Source organism: Mustela putorius, unplaced genomic scaffold (genome assembly GCF_011764305.1).
Source record: "Mustela putorius furo isolate JIRA1106 unplaced genomic scaffold, ASM1176430v1.1 tig00000095_pilon_pilon_pilon, whole genome shotgun sequence".
NCBI lineage: Eukaryota > Metazoa > Chordata > Mammalia > Carnivora > Mustelidae > Mustela > Mustela putorius.
Genome location: NW_025421280.1, coordinates 39,939,198 through 39,961,942, shown reverse-complemented (window position 1 = coordinate 39,961,942; position 22,745 = coordinate 39,939,198). Strand labels below are relative to the sequence as shown.

The following is a 22,745-nucleotide window of genomic DNA, read 5'->3' as shown; positions in this document are numbered from 1 at the left end:
GGGCTTGGGTCCCCGTGTTTGCCAAGGGCTCCCTGGGCCACCAGCGTGCGGGGCTTCACGGCCAGACTGCAGCTGGCGATGCCCTCCCCGGGCCCGGAGCCCGCCGGGCTGGCCGCCACCGGTCAGAACCCTCGCGTGTTTTCCGGCCGATGGGGCCGGGGCCCCAGGCCTGATGCCTCTGCGTTCCCAGGAGCGGAGGTCGCCGAAAGGCCAGGCTGGACGTGATGAGAAGAGCCGCGACCGTCTTCCAGTTTTACTCTTGGGCATTTTATTACGAGAGACTCCAAATGACGGACCGTTTGCAGCGGACACTCGCCCACCCGCACCCCTCCTACCGCATCCCGCCGCGAACGACCGCCGGCTCCCTCTGTCTGGCTCCCGCTGCGCGGCCACGGCCCGCTGCCGTCTTGCTCTGCGTTTTTTTTTTTTTTTTTAAGATTTTATTTATTTATTTGACAGACAGAGATCACAAGTAGGCAGAGAGAGAGGGGGAAGCAGGCTCCCTGCTGAGCAGAGAGCCCAATGAGGGGCTCCATCCCAGGACTCCGGGATCATGACCTGAGCCCAAGGGCTCTCAGCACCTGGCAGGGATGTGGGAACAGTGTCCCTTGTCGTCTTGAGGAGGGCGGGCTCTGGGTCTCGGGGATGGCCCCCTCTGCCTGCTGTCGGGGAGGTGGGGACAGCTGGCATGAGGAACATGTTCATTGGCTTTGGTGGCTGTGGGGGCAGGGCGGGGACCCAGGCGCCTGCCCCCACCAGGATGGGAAACCCCAAGGCCGGGTCTAAGAGTCTTTCCAGATGTCATCTGGCATCAAAAGGTTTGCTCGCAGTTGGATCTCGGGGACTGAACACACGTTCAGGTTCTCGGGTGGCAATGGACTTCCACGATGCATGGTCAGGCCGGTCACATCTGGGGGCCCTCCTGGACACGGGGATGGGGGTGAGCACATCTCTGGCCCCCACTCCTCGGTGCCAGGAACTCCCCCCGTCATGGCAACCGCGGACGTCCCAAGTCATTGCCCCGTGTCCCACCCATGTCACGTTCTCCTTTCTCTGTCTATTGTGGGTGCCCCCGTAAAGGCTGGGTCTGTGAGGAAGGTCACCTGCACTCTCGGAGGACTGCGGGGTGGAAGGAAGTTTCCGGGTCAGGTGCTCAAGGCAGCCTGCGCTGGCTGGGCTTGCTGGGGACAGAGAGACAGAGACCAGACCTGCGGGATGGGCCTTGAGAGGTGAGGGACCCCCTGGACTGCAGGATAGGAAAGAGGTGTATCAGGGGGAGCTTCTTGGAAGCGGTGAGAGCTGAGCTGCAGGGGTGGGACAGAGATGCGGTGGGAGCAGGTCGAGGAGGGAAAGAGCCCATGTCTCGTGTCCTGCTGAATCACCACGGCCACATTAGGTATCTGGGGGTGCCAGGGAGGCTGGAGGGGCTCTCACTCTGATTTTTGAAAAAGGATTTGCAGAGTATAGTTGTCTAACAGCCCCCCAAAACGTCCATGTCCTAGGTCCAGAGTGTGTGGGTGAATCACGTCATGGGGTTAAAGGGACTTTGAGGTGGGGGCAGGTCAAGACCCAAGGTGGGGGTGACCCTGGGTTCCTGGGGGGCCCAGCTCTCCCTCATGAGAAGGAGGCAGAGGGCGGGGGTCTCAGAGACGGGCAGACCCCGTGCTGCTGGTGGGGAGGACGGAGGGGACTGAGGGCCAGGAAAGGGCAGGATCTGGGTCTCCCTGGGGCTCCCGGGACACCAGCCCTGCCCACGCCGGGGTTTTAGGACTTCCGAGCCTGGAACTGTCGAGAATCAATCCCTGTGGCTTTAAGCCACTAAATTGGGGCACTCGTCCCAGCGGCCCCCGGGGAGCTCCCACACGGAGGGAAGCGAACCTTCTGCGTCTGGGTCCGCGGCAGCCAGTGGCGTGTGAACTTCAGCCACATGCAGTGGCTCTAGTTCACGCTGAAGCAGGTCCGTACCTATGTGCAACGTTAAAATAAAACGCAGAGTAGGGGCGCCCAGATGTGACCGGCCTGACCATGCATCGTGGGAGTCCATTGCCACCCGAGAACCTGAACGTGTGTTCAGTCCCCGAGATCCAACTGCGAGCAAACCTTTTGATGCCAGATGACATCTGGAAAGACACTTAGACCCGGCCTTGGGGTTTCCCATCCTGGTGGGGGCAGGTGCCTGAGTCCCCGCCCTGCCCCCACAGCCACCAAAGCCAATGAACATGTTCCTCATGCCAGCTGTCCCCACCTCCCCGACAGCAGGCAGAGGGGGCCATCCCCGAGACCCAGAGCCCGCCCTCCTCAAGACGACAAGGGACACTGTTCCCACATCCCTGCCAGGTGCTGAGAGCCCTCGGATGCCCTCCCCGCCGGCCCGCACCCCGCCAGCGACTCTCCCCGAGTCGGACGCCCTGCCCCACCTGACCCCACAAGCGCCCCTTTTACTCTTCAACCTCTGCTTCTTTGCAGGTTGCTCAACTTGTTTGTGTTACCAGGAAGCTACATCTTGCCCCTTCCCACCCACAGTGATCCCAAATTAAAGAGCACATTGGCCAGCAACAGCGCAAAGCCCGCCGATGAACTGGGGGACCCTTCCCATCCAAGTCTTGGGTCTCTCAAGGCTCCTGCTGGTTCCCTGTAGCTGAGGAGGGCTCCAGACTCCGCCCCTGCAGGGGAGGCGCTCTGGTGGACATCTCACTGTTCCAGGTGCTTCCTGGGCAGTGGACCAGAGCCGGTCTTGAACCTACTGGTGCTGAGGGTCAGCTGTGGTCTCTGTCACTTTCTGGCCGCAGGCATGAGGGGCAAACACCCTATGACCCAGTGACCAGTGGCCAGTCTGAATTCTGGACTCTTGGCCCAGAGTCGCTCGTCTGTGCAAAACACTGGGGAACCCACAAGAGGCAGAGAACCTAAAAAAGAAACAAACGAAAAACCCAACCAGATTTCAAAGTGCAGAAGCTCTTCCAGCCTCAAGAAGACAGGGCCTGAGTCATAACAAGACACCAGTCCCACAGAGAGTGACGGCCATGGCCGCCCCTGCCAGTGTGGGTGGGCTGGAGGGCGTCTTTGCAACGAAAGCGTGCCCCTCTGCGCAACGACTGGAAACCATTGGAAATCGAAGCGAGAAGCCACTTATTTTTCTTTTTTAATATTTTATTTATTTATTTGAGAGAGAGACAGTGAGAGAGAGCATGAGCGAGGAGAAGGTCAGAGAGAGAAGCAGACTCCCCATGGAGCTGGGAGCCCAAGGCGGGACTCGATCCCCGGACTCCAGGATCATGACCTGAGCCGAAGGCAGTTGTCTAACCAACTGAGCCGCCCAGGCGCCCCAAGAATCCACTTGTTTTTAAGTTTCACCACAGGCTGCAATGCTACACAAAGTCACGGATTAAATATTCTTTCCCAGAACAATTCCATGGCGCTGGCCCAACACACGCAATTCTTAGAGTTTTGGTGGCGTTCTCGTAATGCGTGTTCGGAAGCTGCAAATAAGACATTTGTACGTGGAATTACTGTATGAATATAAATACTGCATTTCCTCCTGGCAAGGAATTAATAAGACACACGGATTCAGCAGACCTGCTGTGCAGACGAAGCTCCTGTGGGTTTTGCAATCATTCAAGGTCTCTTTGGGGAAAGCTTGTGTCTCTAACCCAGATGGACACAGCGGATTGAAATAAAAATGAGATAAAAACGAGAGGCATGAATTGTGAAGACAAAGAAACATACAAGAGTTGCTTCAGTTCCGCCTAACTCTACAGACCCTCCCTTTGTGCCTGAAAAGCAAAATCAGGAAAGGAAGCAGGACTTGCAAGCTCTGTGCTCCACTGGCACCCCCAGGGAACCGCTCCCACCTCTGGTTCTGGACTCTTTCTTGCCTGGGCTGGTGGTGCTCACCCAGGAGGGGGTCTCTGTGGACCAGGGAGGGGTCTGCGCTGACCTGGGACAGGTCTGTGTTGACTGGGGAGGGGTCTCCGCTGACGGGAAGGGGTCCTCGTTCACTGGCCGGGGGTCTGCACTGACCCGGGAGAGATCTGCGTTCACCCAGGAGGAGTCTACATTGACCAGAGAGGGTTCCGAGTTCACCGGGGAAAGGTCTGCACTGACCCAGGAGGGGTCTGCGTTGGGTTCCGCATTCACCGGGGAAAAGTCTGCGTCCACCAGGGAGGGGTCTGCGTTGACCGGGGAGGGGTCTACACTGACCCGGGAGAGGTCTGCGTTCACCGGGAGGGGTCCGTGTTGACCGGGGAGGGGTCTGCGTTCACCGGGGAGGGGTCCGCGTTGACCAGGGAGGGGTCTGCGCTGATCTGCGCTGACCTGGGAGAGATCTGCGTTCAGCGGGGAGGGGTCCGCGCTGACCGGGGAGGGGTCTGCGTTCACCGGGGAGGGGTCCGCGTTGACCAGGGAGGGGTCTGCGCTGATCTGCGCTGACCTGGGAGAGGTCTGCGTTCAGCGGGGAGGGGTCCCCGCTGACCGGGGAAGGGTCCGCGTTGACCGGGGAGGGGTCCGCGCTGACCGGGGAGGGGTCTGCGTTTCTCTGGGAGCAGGACTGTTGGCTGAGCTCGGAAGCGACACGCTCCGTTTCATGAAACACGAGTGTCTTGAGCATGAAGGTTCTCTTCAGCCGCGGCGGTCCGGAACCGAGCCAGACCGAACCCAGAAACCCACCGCGGGACCGACCCTTCCGAGGTTACCACCGAAAGGCATTTCACCCCGTGGGGCGGGGGCTCTGGGACCCCCGCCCGCGAATACGAGGGCCTCTGTCACCCCGAGCCTCCCGGAAGAGGGTGCCCCGCTTGGGGCAGGGACACTAGCGAGGGCGACAAGGGCCACGGCGGAGACGCCGCCACTGCCAGCACCCGAAGACCCGTAAGGCGCGGCGACCCCCGACCCCAGGCCCCGCTGATGGGGGCGGGGCGCGTACGCGGCGCTGCGGACGCCACGGCGCCCCGCCTCCCGCGCCCGCAGAGAGCCGCCATTGGTGGAGGGGGCGGTCCCCGCGGCGGTCCCGCCCCCACCCCGGCCGTCCGCCAGTCAGACGCTGAGGGGGGCGGGCACGTCCGGAGCTGCCGGGGGCCCCGCGGCCCCGCCCCCTCGCGCGTCCGCGTTCCGGGCGGCGTGGGGGCGTGGCCCGGGCGCGGCGCCTATAAAGGCGGGCGGCGGCGGCGGCGCCATTTTGCGAACGGCGAGCAGCGGCGGCGGCGCGGAGACGCGCAGCGGAGGTTTCTGGTTTCGGACCCCAGCGGCCGGATGGTGAAATCCTCCCTGCAGCGGATCCTCAACAGCCACTGCTTCGCCAGAGAGAAGGAGGGGGACAAAGCCAGCTCCGCCGCCCACGCCGCCCGCGCCATGCCGCTCCTCAGCCTGCACAGCCGCGGAGGCCGCAGCCGCGAGCGGTGAGCGCCCCGCCCCCGCCCGAAGCTTCCAGAAGCGCCGCCGCGCAGGCCCGCGGGGGGCCCGGAGCGCGGGGTCCGTCCCGGTGTCGAGGCCTCCCCGCAGCGGGGGCGGGCGCTCCGGGGGCTCGGGGCCCGGCGGGGCGGGGGGGGGGCGGCGCGGCCTGACGTCGCGGCCCGCGGGGGGGGGTGGGGGACGCGCGGGGCGCCCCTGGGCCGCGCCCTCCCCTCGGCGGCGCGCCCGCGGCAGGTGCGCGTCCCCCCGGCGGGCCGCGGAGTCGGGGGCGCCGCGCGGAGCGCCGAGGCGGACGGGGCCGGGCTCCGAGCCGGGAAAATGGAGGCGGCGTTGGGGCCTGTGGGCCCCGCGCGGCCAGTGGCTGCTCCGGCGCGGGGCGCGCGGTGGCGAAAACCTCCCCGGGGGCCGCGGGCGCGGGCGGGAGGGGCGGCGGGGGCGCGGCCGGCGGGGCTCCTGTGCGGGGCTGAGCGCCGCGTGCTGCCGTGGCAGGGCCCCCGCCGCCGGCTGCAGTCCCCTGGGTCCGGGGCCTCGGTGGTGCTCCTGATGTCCCTCACCCACCCCTGAAGATCCCAGGTGGGCGAGGGGATAGGCAGAGGGATCACAGCCCTGCGGCCGCCGTCCTGCACGCCGTGAGTACCGCGCGGGCCGGGCCGGGGGAGGGCGGGGGCTGCGCAGTGCCCGCGGCGGCCGTGCGGACCGGCGCTCCCTCCCGCAGGACGAGCGGCTGCGCGTGACCGAGGAGCCCGCGCCCCACGGCCCGACGAGGATTCTGCGCGCGCAGACGCGGCTCTCGGGCTCCCGGCGCGTGGACTGGCGGGCGGTGCTGCGCGGCCGCTGCCTCTACGTGGAGATCCCGGGCGGCGCCCTGCCCGAGGGCAGCAAGGACAGGTGGGCCGCGAGGCGGGGCGGGCGGGCGGGCGGGGACCCCGGGCCGCGGGCGGGGCGGCCCTGACGTCGGCCTTTCAGCCTCGCAGTTCTCCTGGAGTTCGCGGAGGAGCAGCTGCGCGCCGCCCACGTCTTCGTCTGCTTCGCCAGGAACCGCGACGACCGAGGTGTGTGGGGCCGGGCGGGGCGCGGGCGGGGCGGGGGCCGGGCGGGCGGGGCGGGGCGCGGCGCTGACCCGGCTCCCCCGCAGCCGCCTTGCTCCGGACCTTCAGCTTTCTGGGCTTTGAGATCGTGAGACCGGGGCACCCCCTCGTCCCCAAGAGACCCGACGCCTGCTTCATGGCCTACACGTTCGAGCCGGAGTCCGCGGGCGACGACGAGTAGCGGCGCCGCCCCCGCCTCGCGGTCCCCCTGCGCGTCGCGGCGCGCGTGTCGTGCTGCTGCGGACACGCTCCTCCGGATCGGCGGTGCGCTCTCGCGGCCCGACCCGCGGCGCCGAGGCGTCTGCTTTAATTCTAAATAAAAGTTTATATTTTACTCTCCGCGGCTGCTCGGGGTGATTCCGGTTGTCGGCGCGGGGGTCCGGGGTCCCGATCTGGAGCAGCCCGGTCGCTCCGGCGCCCCCAAGACCGGAATAAAAGTGGTGTCGCCCCGCACCTGTGTCGGCTCCGTGCTGTTCCCCCGGCGCTGACCCCGACCCGGTGCCCCGGGACCGCTTGGGTCGGGTGGGGGCGCGGGTGTGCCGGTTCCGAACTGCGTGACCCCTCCCGTGCGGGGGAACCGCCGCACCCCTCTGGGGCAGCCCGGTCCTGTGCGGTCTGGTGCGTGGCCGGCCGTGACCAGCGGCCCCCCCCCAGGTTTTCAGTCCTGGCTGCCCCAGGAGGCCCTGGGTGGCCGACCGCCCCACCCCAGCTGCTCTGCTGCTCCCCGGCCTTATCTGGGGCGGCCACTGCTCCGCGCTGGCACAGTTCCTGCGGGCCCGCGCAGCCTCCCCTCTGGTTCTGTGGGTCCGGGTGGGGTGAGGTGCTGGCCTGCGCCTGGACTTGCGCGGCCCCGTCCTCGCCTGTGTGGGCTCCCGGGACACCAGCAGCCCCTGGGGAGGGCCTTGCAGGGCCGCTCCGGTGGGGGGGGCAGGGGTGGTCAGAGCGGGGATGTGGGGTCTGGGACCCGCAGAGGGTCAGCGGGGCTCAGGGGGGTTCCTGAAGGCCTACGCGGGGCAGGCCTGCTGTGCCACCTGCTGGCCGCATCTGAGCGCGGCCGAGGTGGACGCTGGAGCCTGGGCCGCAGCGGGAAGAGGGGGCATCTTTCACAGAGCGGGACAGGTACCCGCGGGGATGGGAGTGTGTCTGGGGATGTTCAGCGACTGAAGGTGGGGCCGGCCCTCAAAGGTCCGAAGGGACAGAGCCGGGCAGCACACCAGTCTGGGGGCAGTGCAAAGGGCTTTGGAGTTGGGGTGTTGCAGGGTACAGAGGAGTCTGAAGCAGATGAGTGGAGACGGGCAGAGTGATTCAGGGGCAGAAACCAGGTGGGCAAGTCCTGGAGGTCAGCGGACAGGCAGTGAGGCCGGAGGGACTGGCCGGAGGGAACGTGGGAAGGAGCCCACTGTGTTCTGAGGGCACCGAGCAGCCCTGGTCGTCCCTGGGAGTTAGCCGTGAAGGGGAGGGGAAGCGAGGGGGCACGACTGGAGGCCCCAGAGGCAAGGGCGGTGGGACCCCTCGGGGCCTTTTCCAGAGGCATAGACTGAGACCCGTTCCCTCCCTCCCCTCAGGGTCCCAGTCGAGACTTCCTTGCGGTGTTCCGGCGTCCTGGGCGTTTAAATGGCTGCTGCGGGTTAAGCCTGGCCCTGGGGGAGCTCCTGGGGGAGCTCAGAGCCTGGGGGGTGACGCGGTCAGGGGGCAGGCCGTGAGATAAATACTTCCAGGTGGTGGTCGCTGCTCTGGGGGCAGGCACGGGAAGGAGCGACGTGATTTGCTTAGAGGAGGTGAGATTCGGAGTCGGGCGGGGGGAACAGCCCATGCAGAAGCTTGGCAGCTGGACAATTTAATTTCACGGAGGAAGAGTGCGGAGGCCACGGTGGGTGGAGGGAGTGGGGGAGGCCGAAGGCATGGGACCCCGTGGGGACGCTTGGGCAGGTGAGTTCAGACTCCTCTGAGGCGGGCTGTGCTGGGGGCCTGGGCGTCTCGGGTTCTAGGAGCTTCCCCTCCCCCTGGAGACGCCAACCAGGTCTAGAGTCACAGTCACTGGCCATCCTCGGCACAAGGGGGCCATCCTCGGCACAAGGGGTGCTCCGGGGCAGGAGATGGAGGACAGCATCATCTCCTCACCGTCTCGGTGACCCTCAGACTCCAGCACTAGAGGGACAGCCTCACCTCTGCTTGAAGCTGGGGGGAGGGGTCCCATACTCACACAGACCTTGGTGGACAGGGAGTGGCCACAGCCAGTAGAGGTGGGGGTTGTCCTGGCATCAGAAAGCCTCTGGAGGCACTGGTCATTAGCCCCAGCCTCCGGCTTCCAGGGGAGGACTTGGGCCCAAGTCCCCGGCGTAGAAAGGGGGCCGTGTGTCCACGGTCCTGCACCCTTCTGGCTGTTTCTGGAAGAGGGCGTCCCCTCTATCGTGGAGGCGGTCCCCACTGGCCTTCTGGCGCCAGGCCTGGGAAGGGTGCCTACCTCTCGGGGAGGCCCTTGGGAGGCATCAGTCCCACAGCAGCGCCAGGGCGTGGCCCAGGGAGGCCTCCGTGGCCTCAGCCAGGTATGTGCAGCACAGCCAGTCCTCCAGGCCGGGCGCCTCCCCTGCCGCGGCCCGCTCGGCCAGGTGCAGGACCAGCAGCGCACGGCGCACCCGCAGCCAGGGCCCGAGCGGGGCTCCTTGGCCGCGCAGCGCAGGCCCGGGGCCCCAGAGCAGCACCTGCAGCGCAGCCCGCGCCTGGGCCGCCGAGGGCCGCGAGTGGGCCAGCCGGGCCGCCAGAGTCTCCAGGCCGGCTGCCAAGGGCGTGGCTGAGGGCGCCGCGGGGCCCAGGAGGGCACCTAGCAGGTGGCTCAGCTGCTGCGCATGGGGGCCCGGGGGGCCCGGGGGCTGGGGGCGGACGCGGCCAAAGTCGGCCAGCAGCAGGCGAGGGGGCCCGGCCGTGGCACAGCCCCGGGGCGCCGCCAGCAGCAGGTTCTCGGGCCGCAGCTCTGCCAGGGCCGCGCCCCGAGCCTCCAGGTGCTCCAGCGCCGACGTGAGCTGCAGCAGCAGCAGGGCCGCGACCCAGGGGAACTCCGCGGGACGCGGCCGCCTGCCCACCTCGGACAGCCACTGGGTCAGTGTGCGCTCTGGCACCTCGGCCGCCAGTGCCACGGAGCCGCTCCAGGGCGCTCCGGGCAGTGCGTCCTCGGGTACCAGGCCGCACAGCCCCTGCAGGTTGAAGTGTGGGCCCAGCGAGGCCTGCAGCTCCAGGCCCCACGGGTGGGGCTCCTCGGCTCCCGGCTTGGGCACCTGAGGGGCAAAGGGGGGGGCCATCAGAGGCCTGAGCGCGGAGACCCCCGCCGGCGCTCTGCCCGCAGAGGCCTTCCCGCCGCCCCTGCTGCGTGTGCTCGGCCTCCAGAAGCAGGAGTTGCAACGTGTTAATTCGCTGTCTGTCGCCAGCATGGTTTCAGGGAAAGCTCCGCTAAGGACGATGGGGTCGGGGGTCGGACTGCAGCCCCTCAGAGGTGTGAGGAGGCGGGCAGTGTGGGGGCCGAGGGCAGGCCGTCCCAGAGAAACACGACCCAGGCCGCGGTGTCATTGGACGTTCCAGTAGCCATATTCTACACCTGCTAACTACGGTGGACACAACAACCCCCATACTCGGTTTAGTCGGAGCCAAGATGTCCAGAAGGTTAGCAAGCAGCCGCCATGAGCGTCCAGGCTACGGCAGAGCAGGTGTCTCGCTCGGCGGCTCTGTCCCATCCTGAGATCCATCTCGGGGTTGGGGGGGGGCGGCCCTGGCTCAAGGCCTTCTGAAGCTCCAGCGGCCAGAAGCCCTAGTGCAGGACAGCAAGACTCTTTCTAGAAGGTCAGAGGAGCACCAGCTCTGGGAATTACATTAGACTCGCCGGGCGGGGTGGGGGCTTCCACGCGGGAGTCAGGGCCCAGCGGCCGTCCCTGACCCACGCGGCCAGCCGCACTGCCCTCCCTTGCGCTCGGGGTGTGAGGGGGACGGGCCGCCAGCGCAGCCTCACTGCTGAGCATCATCTGAAAAGTCTGCGTCTGACACGAGTGGCTTCACGGGGATCTGTTTTTTTCTCCCCCAGTGGCGCGCAAAAACGGAAGATCTTATGACAAGGGCGGTGCCAGTCGCGTAGCAAAGCGTGTGTGGGGATTCGGTGGGTAAGGGCGCTTTGGGCTCCGTAGGACGGCTCAGGGCACGCAGAGGGGCTCGACATGCTGATGGTGGCAGAGACTAGGACTTATTATACGGTGGCCACGGAGCACGGTGGACTGGGTGCAGACGCGGATTGCAGGGCGCCTGGGAGGCGGGGGTTAGGACTCCCTGACGACGCGCGTATCCACCGCCACACACCTCGGACATGCGGTTCCCAGGGCTGTGTCCGCGCGTCTGTCGCGGATTAAGATGGGAAGCCCAAGTGGCGTGCGTCCCAGACGACACCCAACGTGGGAGACCGGGGGCGGCTCCGCGGAGCAGGGGCACGGGCGGGGCTCACCTTGGCAGCCAGCATGTGCCACGCCTCGTCGCCCACCCGCACCAGGCGGTAGTAGAGGGCGTCCCCGCTGTCCACACAGGGTGAGCTGTCCAGGAGGCGGAAGCCGTGGCCGGGGTGACAGGGACCCGGGCGGCCCCCCAGCAGCCGGGCCCGGAGCTGGGCGTGCACGGTACGGAGGCCTTCCAGCTGCTGGGCCTCCAGGAAGGCGCGCACAGCCTCGGGGCGATGCAGGTCGGGCCAGCCGAGGCCCAGCAGGCTGTCGAGCGAGCGAATGTGTGGCTGCGCAGGGGGACCAGGGGCCCACGCTCGGTCGTCGCCGGCCTGGCTCTCGTCCACACTGTGGGACCCCAGATAGGGCCTCCGAGGCTGCCCTGCGGGAGTGGGGCCGGAGCTGGGGGCCCTGTGGGTGGGCAGGGACTGGGTCCTGGCCAGGGTCTTCTTGGGCAGAGGTGGGGGCAGGGGCTGCGGGTCAGTCAAGGGGGGCCTGGATGTCCGGGAGCGGCAGGCCTTGGATGGCAGCAGCTGGGCACGGACCTCGCCTGATGGTGGGGAGCAGGGAAGGGGTGAGGACACATGGGCTCGGGCCCCTCAGCCCCCACTGCCCTGTCTGCAGGATGGGAAGGGTGGCCCCGTGGGGTACGGGTGCCCCGCAGTTCACAGAGGAGCGACGTGTCGGTGGCCAAGACACGTCCACCCCACACCAGGCGACCCTGTGTCCCTGTGGTGCTCCGGCCAGGTGACCCCACCTCTGGGAGCCCCAGCTTCCTCGCGTAGATGAGCTGGGGCTCCCAGCTGCTCCCTCCCTCAGCAGAGTTTTGTGGGGACCGTGACACTGCGGGTGAGCTAAGCCGCCCTCCGGCAGGGGCCTCCCTAAGCCCTCGGGCTCAGCCGCCCGCCCTGCCGCCCCAGTCCTCCAGCCAGGCCCCCCGGGGGCTCACCAAGGTTGCTGTAAGTGGGCGGAGTCGGCCAGGTCGGGGCGTCAGGCCCAGGGGTCTCGGTGGGTGGCTCAGGGCCGCTCATGCTGCAGGGGGGGGGGTCAAAGTTGGGGACCCGCGGGGGTGGGCCGGTGCGGGGTGCTGATGGTGTGCGTGGGGGAGCAGGGAGCTAGGCGCGGGGGGCAGCCTCGGTCGTCTTGTCCGGACTGGCCTGCTGGTGGCCCTGGGGCGGTGTGTCGCCCTCCCTGGGCTCCTTTCCTCTGGGTGGGGCAGGAACACCCCCTCTCAACCGTCCAGGGCAGGGAGAAGGACCCTGTGCTTTTGCGACACGGACTGAATAGAAGGTCCAGCTGTGGGGGCCGGGCCAGGGATGGGGGGTCAGCTGGGGGCCTACGACAACACCAGGTCTCCTTCCCAGAGCTGGGCAGCCGGGCCACGCCCCACCCAGACCCCTGTCACCCCGACCTCCACGAGGTGCTGCTTCTGCCCACCCCCCACCCCAGGACCCCTCCAGGAGCCCCTACCTGCAGGACCTGAGTGACGGGGGGGGGCGGGGGCAGTCTTGGGGTCAAACTCCGGGGCAGGCGCTCGGCCCCGTCCAGGCTGCCCGGTGGCCCGCAGCCGCCCGGAAGCCCCGTGCAACCGAAGACCGCAGGGCGGGGCGCCCGCTGCATCACTTCCCCAGGCCGTGCTGCCTGCCTGCCCGCAGGGGACGCCTCCCTCCGAGGTGGGAAGGATCCTCTAGGCAGAGGACGTGGCCTGGGCCACGCGTGGGGGGCCGGGGAGGGGGCGACACGGGGACGGTCCCTGCGCTGAGGCTCAGACGACGGACGGCAGTGGGGAGCCAGTCACGCTGGGGATCCCGGGCAACGCGGGGGCAGCGAGAAGCGCCCCCAGGCCGGCTCTTTCCTCCCTGGTTTTCACTTCCCCTTCTGCGGGTCATCGTCCCTGGAGCTGCCCCCCGCCCCCGCCCTCTGCCCGCCCAGCCTGGGACCCGGGGCAGGGCTGGCGGGAGCAAGCGTCCGTCTGAGCTCTGGACGGTTCGTCTATGATGGCCACACAGAGAAAAGCACGGTCGGTGGAAACCCGGGGGTCCAGATGCTGGAACTCAGCCGTGTTTGGGCTGGAGGTTTGCCGCGGGGCCGCGGCGTGAAGGGCGCCCAGCTCCCCGCGGCCTCCCCACCCCCTCCGTGAAGGGAAAGCGAGCCATCCCCTGCGGGCAGAGTTGCGATGGCACAGTCGTGCTGGGCTTCTGTCCCCGCCCCTGTGGTTTGGCTCAGGGGCCGTGAGCGCAGAGAGGGTGGAGGGTAGGGAATTCTCGGGGGGCTCCATGGCCGGGCCGGGCACAGTGATGGGTCCTCGGGGGGCTCCATGGCCGGGCCGGGCACAGTGATGGGTCCTCGGGGCAGTGCTGGGTGCCCAGGGCCCTGTCTGCGGGGGAAGCAGGTGCAGCCACAGGTGACCAGGTTCCACACAGGGCCCCGGCCCCGTTCTGGGCAACAGCGACAGACTGAGCTCAAGGCCTTTCCAGCGTGAGGTTCCCTGACTTGATCCCGTGTTCTCCCTTCTCCCCACACTCAGCTTCCTGAGCCGACAGATGGACGGTCTCCATCTGTCACCGGTGGGCGCCCCTTGGGAACCTCGCGACAGGAGGAGGGGGGAGGGTGTGGGCTCCGAGGGACGGATTTCGCAACTCCGGGGCGGTCAGGGTGGGACCAGAGGTGCCTGTGCTGCCCACATCCTTCTGAGGTCCTTTCCCAACAGGACACCCGTGGGCGCCCCAGCCGGCAGCTGGCTGTGACCTGCCCCCGGGGGAGCGCGTGCCGGGCACCCACCCGAGCACGGAATGTACGGTGAGGCCGTCAAGATACAGAGCATCCTGGGCGCCTGGGTGGCTCAGTGGGTTAAGCCACAGCCTTCGGCTCAGGTCATGATCTCAGGGTCCTGGGATCGAGTCCCGCATCGGGCTCTCTGCTTGGCAGGGAGCCTGCTTTCTCCTCTCTCTCTACCTGCCTCTCCCTCTACTTGTGATTTCTCTCTGTCAAATAAATAAATAAAATCTTTAAAAAAAAAAAAAAGATACAGAGCATCCCACGTGAGACTGAAGAGACGCAGTGGGCTGTCCGGCCCGGGGCCTCCAGTGCCGCAGGTAAGTGACCTGTCTGTCCCTAGAACGCGGCCTGGCGGGGTCCTGTGGGGCGGGGGCTGTTTTATTTGAGATGGATTCTTGCTCGTGGTGGAGCGAGGCCAGGAGTTCATTTTCTTGGCAGAACGCTGATCTGGAAGACCGAGTGCCCGGCTTGCCCTTCCGTTTTGTGCCCGAGGGCAGGGCCTCGCTACCTCCAGCCTGGTCCCCGCCCTGTGTGGCGGCGTGGCCAAGCCGGGGCTGGGGTGGGGGCCGTGAGTGGGCAGCGGGCTGGGACCGGGGTGATCTCTCCGGGGACTTCTGATCCCAGGACGGGGCAGGGTGGTGGGCTTGCCTGGGGGCCGGCTGCCTGCCTCGGGCGGGCCTGTCCTCTGAGGGCTCCCGGGGGACCTTCTCAGGCGGGGAGGGCAGAGTGCTCAGCACCCCGCCGTGCCCTGCTGGGTGAGCCTCCCCTGAGGCTCAGGACTGGGGACCTTTGGCCTTGGCCCTAACCCGGGGCTGCCCCGCCTGGGGGACCAGCCCTGCTGACCCGTTCCACACCTCTGAGTTCCGGACGGTCGACTAAGAGATCCCAGCTGTTGTAAGCCTCTCAGTTCCCTTACGGGGCGTCCCTGTGCTCGGCTCGGGGACTCCCTGGGGCGGGCAGAGGCTGGAGGGGCCTGGAAGAGAGGGGAGCCACACAGAAAGTGGGTCTGCGCCGGGAAATGGCCTTAGAGATGCACGGCGCGGCCGGAGAAACTGGCTTATCATTCCAGCTCCATCTGGGAGGGGAAACCGAGGCAGAGATGGTCAGTGCCCCCCTCCCGGGCCCAGGCATGCTGACTGGACCCCTGTCCTGTATTTTTTTTTTAAGATTTTTTATTTATTTATTTGACAGAGAGAGATCACAAGCAGGCAGAGAGACAGACAGAGAGAGAGGAGGAAGCAGGCTCCCCGCTGAGCAGAGAGCCCAATGCGGGACTCGATCCCAGGACCCTGAGATCGTGACCTGAGCTGAAGGCAGAGGCTTTAACCCACTGAGCCACCCAGGCGCCCATCCCTGTCCTGTATTTTGGGGGGACCCACAGAGACCCTGTGAGTGGCCCGTCCTCTGTTTGGGTTCCTTTCCGCTGGGCCTTGGAAGGAGGACCCCTCTGCCCCACCCCAAGAACGAGACGGACTCAGGACCTCCTGGGTCTTGGACCTGGTTTGAACCAGGGAGCTGGGCATCGCTGCAGAGGGGTGGTTTGTCCTGCCGCTGCTGTGGGAGGAGCGGGGAAGGGGGGCTCCGGGAGCTCCAGGGCCGGCGCCCTCGCCTAGCAGCTTCCTGGAAGTCAGGCGTGGAGGGTCGCCCACAGCCTGATGCGTCCCCGTCCTGCAGCGTGAGAAAGGACACTTCTTCCCAGTGTCAGATGGGAACCCGGAGGCCTGGAGAGAGGCCCCGAGCGGCTCGTGAGAGGCTGCCCGCGGGCATCTCACCAGGGTCAGAGTCTGCTGACTGGTCTGACCCGGCGTACCTCCTTCCAGAGAGGGTGGATAAAGTGCTTGGTTTAAAAGCCTGCTCTGGGGGCGCCTGGGTGGCTCAGTGGGTTGAGCCTCTGTCTTCAGCTCAGGTCATGATCTTAGGGTCCTGGGATCGAGCCCCGCATCGGGCTCTCTGCTCAGTGGGGAGCCTGCTTCCCCCTCTCTCTCTGCCTGCCTCTCTGCCTACTTGTGATCTGTGTCTGTCAAATAAATAAAATCTTAAAAAAAAAAAAAAAAGCCTGCTCTATAAAAAAACACACACAAAAAAACCCCCTATTTTTATTTGAGAGAGAGAGTGCATGTCCCTGCGTGAGGGGGCAGGAGGCTCCGGCAGAGAGAGCGTCCCAAGCCGGCTTGCGCTGAGCAGGGAGCCTGACGAGGGGTGTGATTCCAGGACCCCGGGATCACGGCCTGAGCCGAAACCAAGAGCAGACATCTGACCCGTCCAGGCGCCCCTAAAAGCTGTGGGCTCAGTCAGAAGAGCACGTGACTCTTGATCTCTGGGTGTGCGTTCGAGCCCCACGTTAGGGGGAGAGCGGAGTTAAATAATAAACAAATGAACAGACAAATCTTTTTTTTTAAGCTGCCTGCTTTTTCTCCCAGCCGCCCGAAGCAGGGAGACTGCTAGGACCCCCCAAGCCTGGAGGGAGGAAGCGCAGCAGGGGGCGCCCCACCTTCCCTCAGCCGGGGACTCTGGGCAAATGCTCTCCATCCCTGACCCTGCCTTTGCCCACGGGAAAGTGGGATCCTAAGAGCATGCAGCCCTCAGGGCTCTGACCGGTCGGAAGGAGTCAACATGGGCTCTGGGAGCGGCCCCCGGAGCAGCATGGGCGCTCCCGAAGCAAGACCCGAAGCCATCACGGTGAGCCGTTCAGTCTCCGCAAGCGCGCCGCGCCGCAGGCCCGGCTTTGGAGCTGGAACCCGACGGTTCCCCCCGGGGACCCCGGCAGCCACTCCTTCCTGCCCCCACTCCTCCCGTGAGCGTTGAAAGAAAAAAAAAAAAAAGCCCTGAAGTCTGTTATTAAATCAGCTTCATTTTTATTGGGTTCCAACCAAACACAGCAAGAGGGGGCTGGGGGCCTGGGGGTTCCGGGTTCATGTTGGGGTGGGAGGTGGGGGATCCCAGGCGCCGCCGGTGTGCGTGTCCTGACGCTGCTGAGAACACACCCTCCCATCGCTGATGATGCTAAAGGCACTTGGATGTCACTTTGGGGGGCCCTTGGGGTTGTTATGGCAACCAAGGTCAGGAGGCTGTGAAGGGAGAAAACCAGTCGGTCCTGCCCAACTCAGGTGGAGTTCGGGGGCACGGGACACCCCCTTCGGCCGTCGCTACGTCCCGCCACGAGTGGGGTTGAGGCAGGAGGGAGCAGGACCAAGGCCTACCGTGTCCAGCCACGCAGCCCGGGAGGAGGGCCGGTATCCCCTCCAGGTTCTGTCTGAATCCTGTGCTCAAAACCCCCAGTCTTGGCCCAGCTTTCTCTCTGGCTCATCTCAGAAAGATCTTCAAGGATCCGGGATCCAGGACAACCATCAAGCCAGTCCATGCACGTGGCCTCGGATATGTGCAGCCGTGGATTTGACCTCAGACCTACGTTACAGACGTACAGGGTCCAGGGGTTCTCAGCCATCAGCTATAACTGCACTCCTGGAAGGGAACAGACCTGGTTTCGAGCCTTCCTACGAGGTCCTGAAGAACATTGTCCTAACCTTGGGGGGGAGGCCAAGCTCCTTATTAGTCAAGGGGTCCCACAGTGTTTCCTGTGCCCCTTCCTCAAACGATGCCTTGTCATCTGGCCCAGGTGGAGGGTGGGGGCAGTAATCCACCTGGCAGAGGCAGGATCATGGATGGACCCCATTCCTGGGGTTCCTGAAGATTTTTGTAAAACATCAGCTCCTGTTGCTTACCCCCAGTGATGGGGAACTCACTATCTGAAGAGTAACAGGGCAGTAAGCTTAGGGGAGTTCTTCCTTAACCCGAGCTTCCGTCTGCCTGTGGCTCCCTTACCCTTTACCCCTAGCTCTGCTCCAAAGTGGCAGAGACTGCACTTAACGGGGACCCTCAGAACCTCACACACTCTCTGGCCTCATTCCCTGCAGGTGCAGCGGGTCACAGCGCTGGGCCAGGCCTGGTAGGGCTGCACTGGGGCCCCTCTGAGGCTGGCTGAGGGGGTAGTGTAGACTCAGGACTGAAGGTCACTCCAGCTGGCCTGCTGGAGGGGGACACCCCAGAAGCCATGCTCCCCAGCCAGGGGCCAGGACGGCCGCCCCTCCTGTGTGGCATGGGCAGAGGAGGCAGGTGGCCGCTGTTGTGGGTGGCAGAGGAAGCGGGGGAGATGGCTTCTCCTAGTGGGCAGCCCACCCTGCTGGGCTGGTGGGTCCCGGACTGGGGGAGAGTCTGGGGGCAGGGGCCCAGACTAGCCTGTTTCGTGCTGGGCCCCCAGCGGGAGCACTGCCTGTTCTGGAAGACCTCAGTGTAGCCCTGACACTCCCCCAGAGACAGCCAGTCGAGCGGGAGCTGAGTGTGAGCTGAGTGTGTCTCAGCTATGATCTGTGCACATCCCAGGTGTGAGCGGCTTGTCCCGGCGTGAGTCGTGCTCTCGGGAGAGCCCTGGGGTGTGCGTTCAGCGTCAGCTGGGTCTAAGCTGGGTGTGTCTTGAGTGTGAACTGGATGTCGCGTGTGAGCCGAGCGTGGCCTGGCTGTGAGCCATGTCCCGGGTGTGAGCCGAGTGCATTCCCAGTGTAAGCTGGGGTTGTCCCGTGCGTGAGCTGGGTGTCTCAGGTGTGGTACGCGTGTGTCCCAAGTGTGAGCTGGGTGTGTCCTGAGTGTGAACAGGGTATGTCCCGGGTGTGAGTTGTGCTCTCACAAGAGCCCTGTGTGCTCAAGGTGAGCTCGGCAGCCTGGGGCGCCTGTTGAGGGTCGGCTGGGTTCTGTTTCGGAGCTGCGTGTCCAAGAGCGGGTCCTGGGTGTGAACACCTGTGTGCTCCGTGTGCGGAGTGGAGCATCCGGGCACGCTTCCCCCAGGAGCAGGGCGGCCCCCCACGTCCCGGATGTAGGCCATCCTCCCTCGGGTGCCAGCCGTGTCAGGGGGCCCCCAGCCAGGGGTAGGGGGGTGTGAACCATCTGCAGAGAGGGCTGTAGGGGTCTCCGAGCTCCCACCCAGCTCAGGAGGGACAGGAAGACCGGGGGGAAACCTTTAGAAAATGCTCGAGAAACTATGCAAAAGATGAGTCCTGATGAAAAGACAGTCCTGTGGTCCGGTCCCTACAAAAAAGGGGGTCAGTCGCGCGGGGCGCCGGCGGCGGGCGGCCTCCGGGAGATGCACAGGTGCTCGTGGGACGGGCCGTCGCGCGCGCGGGGCGTCAGATCATCTTCATGGTGAACTTGCGGGAGCCGCCCTGGCCCGCCGCGGCCGCCGGTCCATCCACCTTGCGGAAGGAGTACTCCACGGAGAAGTGGTTCTTGTGCTGCCCGCGGCCGCGGCTCCACACGAAGAGCAGCAGGAAGCAGAAGAGCACGACGCCCAGGAAGGTGATGCAGCCCATGGCGGTGGACACGAGGATGGTGGTGAGGTCCAGCGGGAAGCGCGCGGCCGCCTGCGTCTCGTTGCGGCCCTCGCCCGGGGTCCGGTTGGCGGCCGGCGCGGGCTGCACGCTCAGCGTGGCGAAGTACGTGTCGTTGCCGCCCGCGTTGCTGGCCACGCACGTGTAGGTGCCGCTGTCCTGCGGGCGCGCGCCCCGGATCTCCAGCGTGCCCCCGGGCAGCAGGCGCGCGCGGCCCGCGCTGTCGGCCGTCACGGCGCGGTGGCGCGGCGTCACCCAGGCCACGGTGGGCGCCGGCTCGCCCTCGGCGCGGCACTGGAAGCGCACGTCGTCGCCCGCCGCCGCCGTGACGCGCTGCAGCCGCCGCTCGCGGATCTTGGGCTTGCGGCACACGAAGTACTCGAAGAGCGCCGAGTCGGGCAGGCTGCGCAGCGCGTCGCCGCGGACCTCGGCCGGGGTGGCGCAGGCCGGCAGCCGCCCGTCGAAGTTGAGGGTCTTCCGGCGCTGCACGATCCAGAGCAGGCGACAGTCGCAGGCCAGCGGGTTCCCGTCCACGCGCAGCGTCTCCAGCGTGTTGACCGAGTGGAAGGTGTTCTCCTCCAGCGTGGACAGCAGGTTGTTGGAGAGGTTGAGCAGGCGGATCTGCCGCAGCCCCAGGAAGGCCTGCGGCTCCACGACGGCCAGCAGGGCGCCGGCCAGGTGCAGCTCGCGCAGGCGGACCAGGTCGCGGAAGGAGCCGCGCGGCACCGTGCTGATGGGGTTGTGCGACAGGTTGAGGCAGGTGAGGTGGGCCTGGTGGCGGAGCGCGGCGGCCGGCACGGCGGTGATGTTGGTGTGCGTGACGGACAGCGAGGTCAGGTTGAGCCCCTGCAGGCTGCCGGCGCCCACCTCCTCCAGCAGCGGCCAGTTGTCGATCTCCAGGTGCAGCAGGCCCGGGAGCCTCCGGAAGTTCTGGTCCTCCAGGGCGGCGATGGCCAGGTGCCGCAGCCGCAGGGCGCCCAGCCCCCGCAGGTGGCCCAGCGACTCTCCGGACAGCGCCGTGAGGTTGCAGCGCTCCAGGGTCAGCTCCTCGAGCGCCAGCAGCCCCGCGAAGGCGCGGCGCGAGATGAACACCAGGTGGTTGTCGCCCACCTCCAGCCGGCGGAGGCTGCGCAGGTCCTGGAAGGTGTAGTCCAGGAGGATGACCAGCTTGTTCTCGCTCAGGTCCAGCAGCGTGAGGTTGTCCAGGCGCGTGAAGACCCCGGGCGGGATGAGCTTGAGCAGGTTCCCGCGCAGGCGCAGGACGCGCAGGCGCGGCAGGTTGGCGAAGGCGCCCGGCTCCACGTGCGCGATCACGTTCTCGCTCAGGTCCAGCTCCTCCAGCAGCGGCAGCGCGGCCAGGTCGCCCGGGTTCAGGCAGCGGATGCGGTTGCGGCTGAGCTCCAGCAGGCGCGTCTCGGCCGGGATGCCGTCGGGCACGGCGGTGAGCCGGCGCCGGGGACAGGCCACCGCGCGCGTCTGCGCCGAGCACTCGCAGCGGGCCGGGCAGCCGGCGGCCGGCGGGGGCGCCGCGGGCAGGAGCAGGAGCTGCAGGCCCAGGACGCACAGCCAGCAGGTCATGGTGCGGAGCGTGGGCCTAGGGCCGCGCCAGCATCCTCGTGGGCACCTGAGGGCGGGGCAGGCATCAGCACGCGGGGCCCAGCGCCCCGACCCCGCCGCACGCAAGACGCGTCCCTCCGCGGAGGGCCCCGCACGGCGGAGAGCTGGACGCGCGGCCACGCGAAAGCCGGTCCACCCGCGATCGCAGCGGCCGCGCCCCTAATGGCCAGAAACCGGAAACTGCCCAAACACGCATGGGCAGAGGCGCGGACACACACAGCGGGTCCCCCACGCGCGGAGCGTCCCTCGGCCACCAGCCGGAGCGAGGCCCCCACGCGCGGCCCCAGGTCGGCCCCGAGCCCGCGGTGCGCAGGGAGGGAACCAGACACAGGAGGCCACACGGGATGTGTGAGTCCACCCGTGTGACGCGGCCAGACCGGGCTCCTCCCCAGGCGGGAAGGGGGCTCCTGGGGGCCGGGGGCTGGGGGAGGGGATGGCTGATGGGGACGCGGCTGCTTGGAATGTTCTGGAACTAGCTAGTGCTGATGGTTACGCAACTTTGTGAATACACTGAAAGTCACCAAAAGGTACCCTTTAAAAGGGCAAATGTTTTGTTATGTCCATTTTATCTCAATAAAAACATTACAAGAGAAAGCACTTACTGAACTGGAGAAGAACTTCACAACATAGTGTACAATTTGGGGGCACCCCCCCACAACTTATTGAGTGCCTTCTGTATACAGGCTCGGAGTCCGCTGAAGGGCCAGGCAGCTGGAGGTCCCGCCCTCCTGGGGTTTGTGGACATCCTCCCAGCCAGTGCAGGTGGTCTCAGTCCTCTCCCTGGCTACCCCCAGAGGCCTTCCCGGGGCCCCGCCCATGCGGTGCTCCCTCTTCCCTGTGTTTGTGTCGACACTGGTCCAACCACCGCACGAAATTAGGACGTAGTTTAAAACCCCGGTCATGGCTGCGACCTCCCAGGGGACTGTAACCTCTCCAAGGCCTTTGTCTTCATCACTTGGATTTCCCGAGAGCCCAGGAGTGTGGTGAGACCCGGCACCTGCTGGGGGAACCCCAGTGCTCGATCCACACCGACAGCAAGTCCGGGGACACACCCGGACGCTCTGGAAGGAAGGGTGGGCGGTGAGGATGAATGATGCTGCCGCCGCAGACCAGCAGAGGCGACATCTGAGCTGAGACCCGGCAGAGGGCTGGCTGGCGTCCCTCCGAGAGCCGTGTTTGAGTCTTAGCCCCTGATACCTGTGAAGGGGACCTCGTTTGGAAACAGGGTCCTGCAGATGTGATCAGTTATGATGTGGTTCTATTGGGATCGGGCAGCCCTACAGCCAGGGACGGGTGTCCTTGTAACCAGAGGGACAGGGACACTCACATCGATGCCAGAGGCCCCATGAAGAAGAGGCAGGGACTGATCTGGTGTGTCTAAGCCAGGAAAGCTAAGCATTGTGCAGAGCCACAGAAAGCTGGAAGAGGAAGAGGGGGTCCTCCCCGGAGCCTTCGGAGGGGGCTGGGTGGTGTAACACCCCGATGTCCGACTTCGGCCTCCAGAACCGGGAGAGGGTAGGTCTCTGTTGTTTTAAGTCCCTCCGCATGTGGCATTCTTGTCCTGATGGCCACAGGCAGCTCAGAGAGACCTGGGGAAGGGAGTGCCAGGCTGGGGGAACTGCCGTGGGGGAGGGAGCTCGCTGACATGTGGCGGGGAGCCTGCCGGCCCCACCGCCCTGGCCCTGTGCTCCTCCCTCTACCCTGCTGGGCTGCAGCCAGACCCTGGGGGTCGAGGTGGGGCTTGGCGGGGAGGGTCCAGCCAGATGGCCGCTGGATGAGGACTGAGAGCAGCTGCATCTCCCCAAGCATCCCCCATGAGGGGCTGCCTGTTTCCACACTGTTCCCACAGGACCGGCCGGGCAAGGACTCAGGCTCCAGGTCCTCCATCTGCTGGACATCTGGGAGGCCGGCTCCCGCCTGCCCAGACTCCTGGGGGAATGAACACGCCCAGAGCCCTGGTCCCTGCCGGCTTCACGCCGAGCACGAGGGGTTGGGCGGGGAGGGTCTGC

The 22,745-nt window shown here is 66.3% G+C and overlaps 3 protein-coding genes across 4 annotated transcripts; 1 reads left to right on the top strand and 2 right to left on the bottom strand.

Moving 5' to 3' along the window:
* Positions 1-5,150: 5,150 nt before the first annotated feature.
* On the top strand, positions 5,151-6,833 carry OAZ1 (ornithine decarboxylase antizyme 1). The gene is given in 6 exon segments (XM_045087233.1): positions 5,151-5,393; positions 5,896-5,947; positions 5,949-6,035; positions 6,122-6,294; positions 6,373-6,458; positions 6,542-6,833. Coding segments are annotated over 6 exon segments (678 nt in total). The 5' UTR covers positions 5,151-5,247; the 3' UTR covers positions 6,676-6,833.
* A 1,482-nt stretch (positions 6,834-8,315) lies between these two features.
* Positions 8,316-12,827, bottom strand: PEAK3 (PEAK family member 3). Of its 2 annotated transcripts, XM_045087214.1 has the most exons (4): positions 12,434-12,827; positions 11,913-11,995; positions 10,975-11,513; positions 8,316-9,766 (listed from the first exon to the last, which is right to left on the bottom strand). In XM_045087214.1, the coding sequence occupies exons 2-4, from the start codon at positions 11,992-11,994 to the stop codon at positions 8,984-8,986; spliced, it is 1,404 nt and encodes a 467-aa protein (XP_044943149.1). In that variant the 5' UTR covers position 11,995; positions 12,434-12,827; the 3' UTR covers positions 8,316-8,983. The 2 variants fall into 2 exon arrangements, with proteins under 2 accessions (XP_044943149.1, XP_044943160.1); XM_045087225.1 differs by lacking the exon at positions 12,434-12,827 and having other exon boundaries at positions 11,913-12,408.
* A 3,751-nt stretch (positions 12,828-16,578) lies between these two features.
* LINGO3 (leucine rich repeat and Ig domain containing 3) lies at positions 16,579-20,830 on the bottom strand. The gene has a single exon (XM_045087205.1). It carries the CDS (start codon positions 20,695-20,697, stop codon positions 18,919-18,921), a length of 1,779 nt encoding a protein of 592 aa, XP_044943140.1. The 5' UTR covers positions 20,698-20,830; the 3' UTR covers positions 16,579-18,918.
* Positions 20,831-22,745: the final 1,915 nt, after the last annotated feature.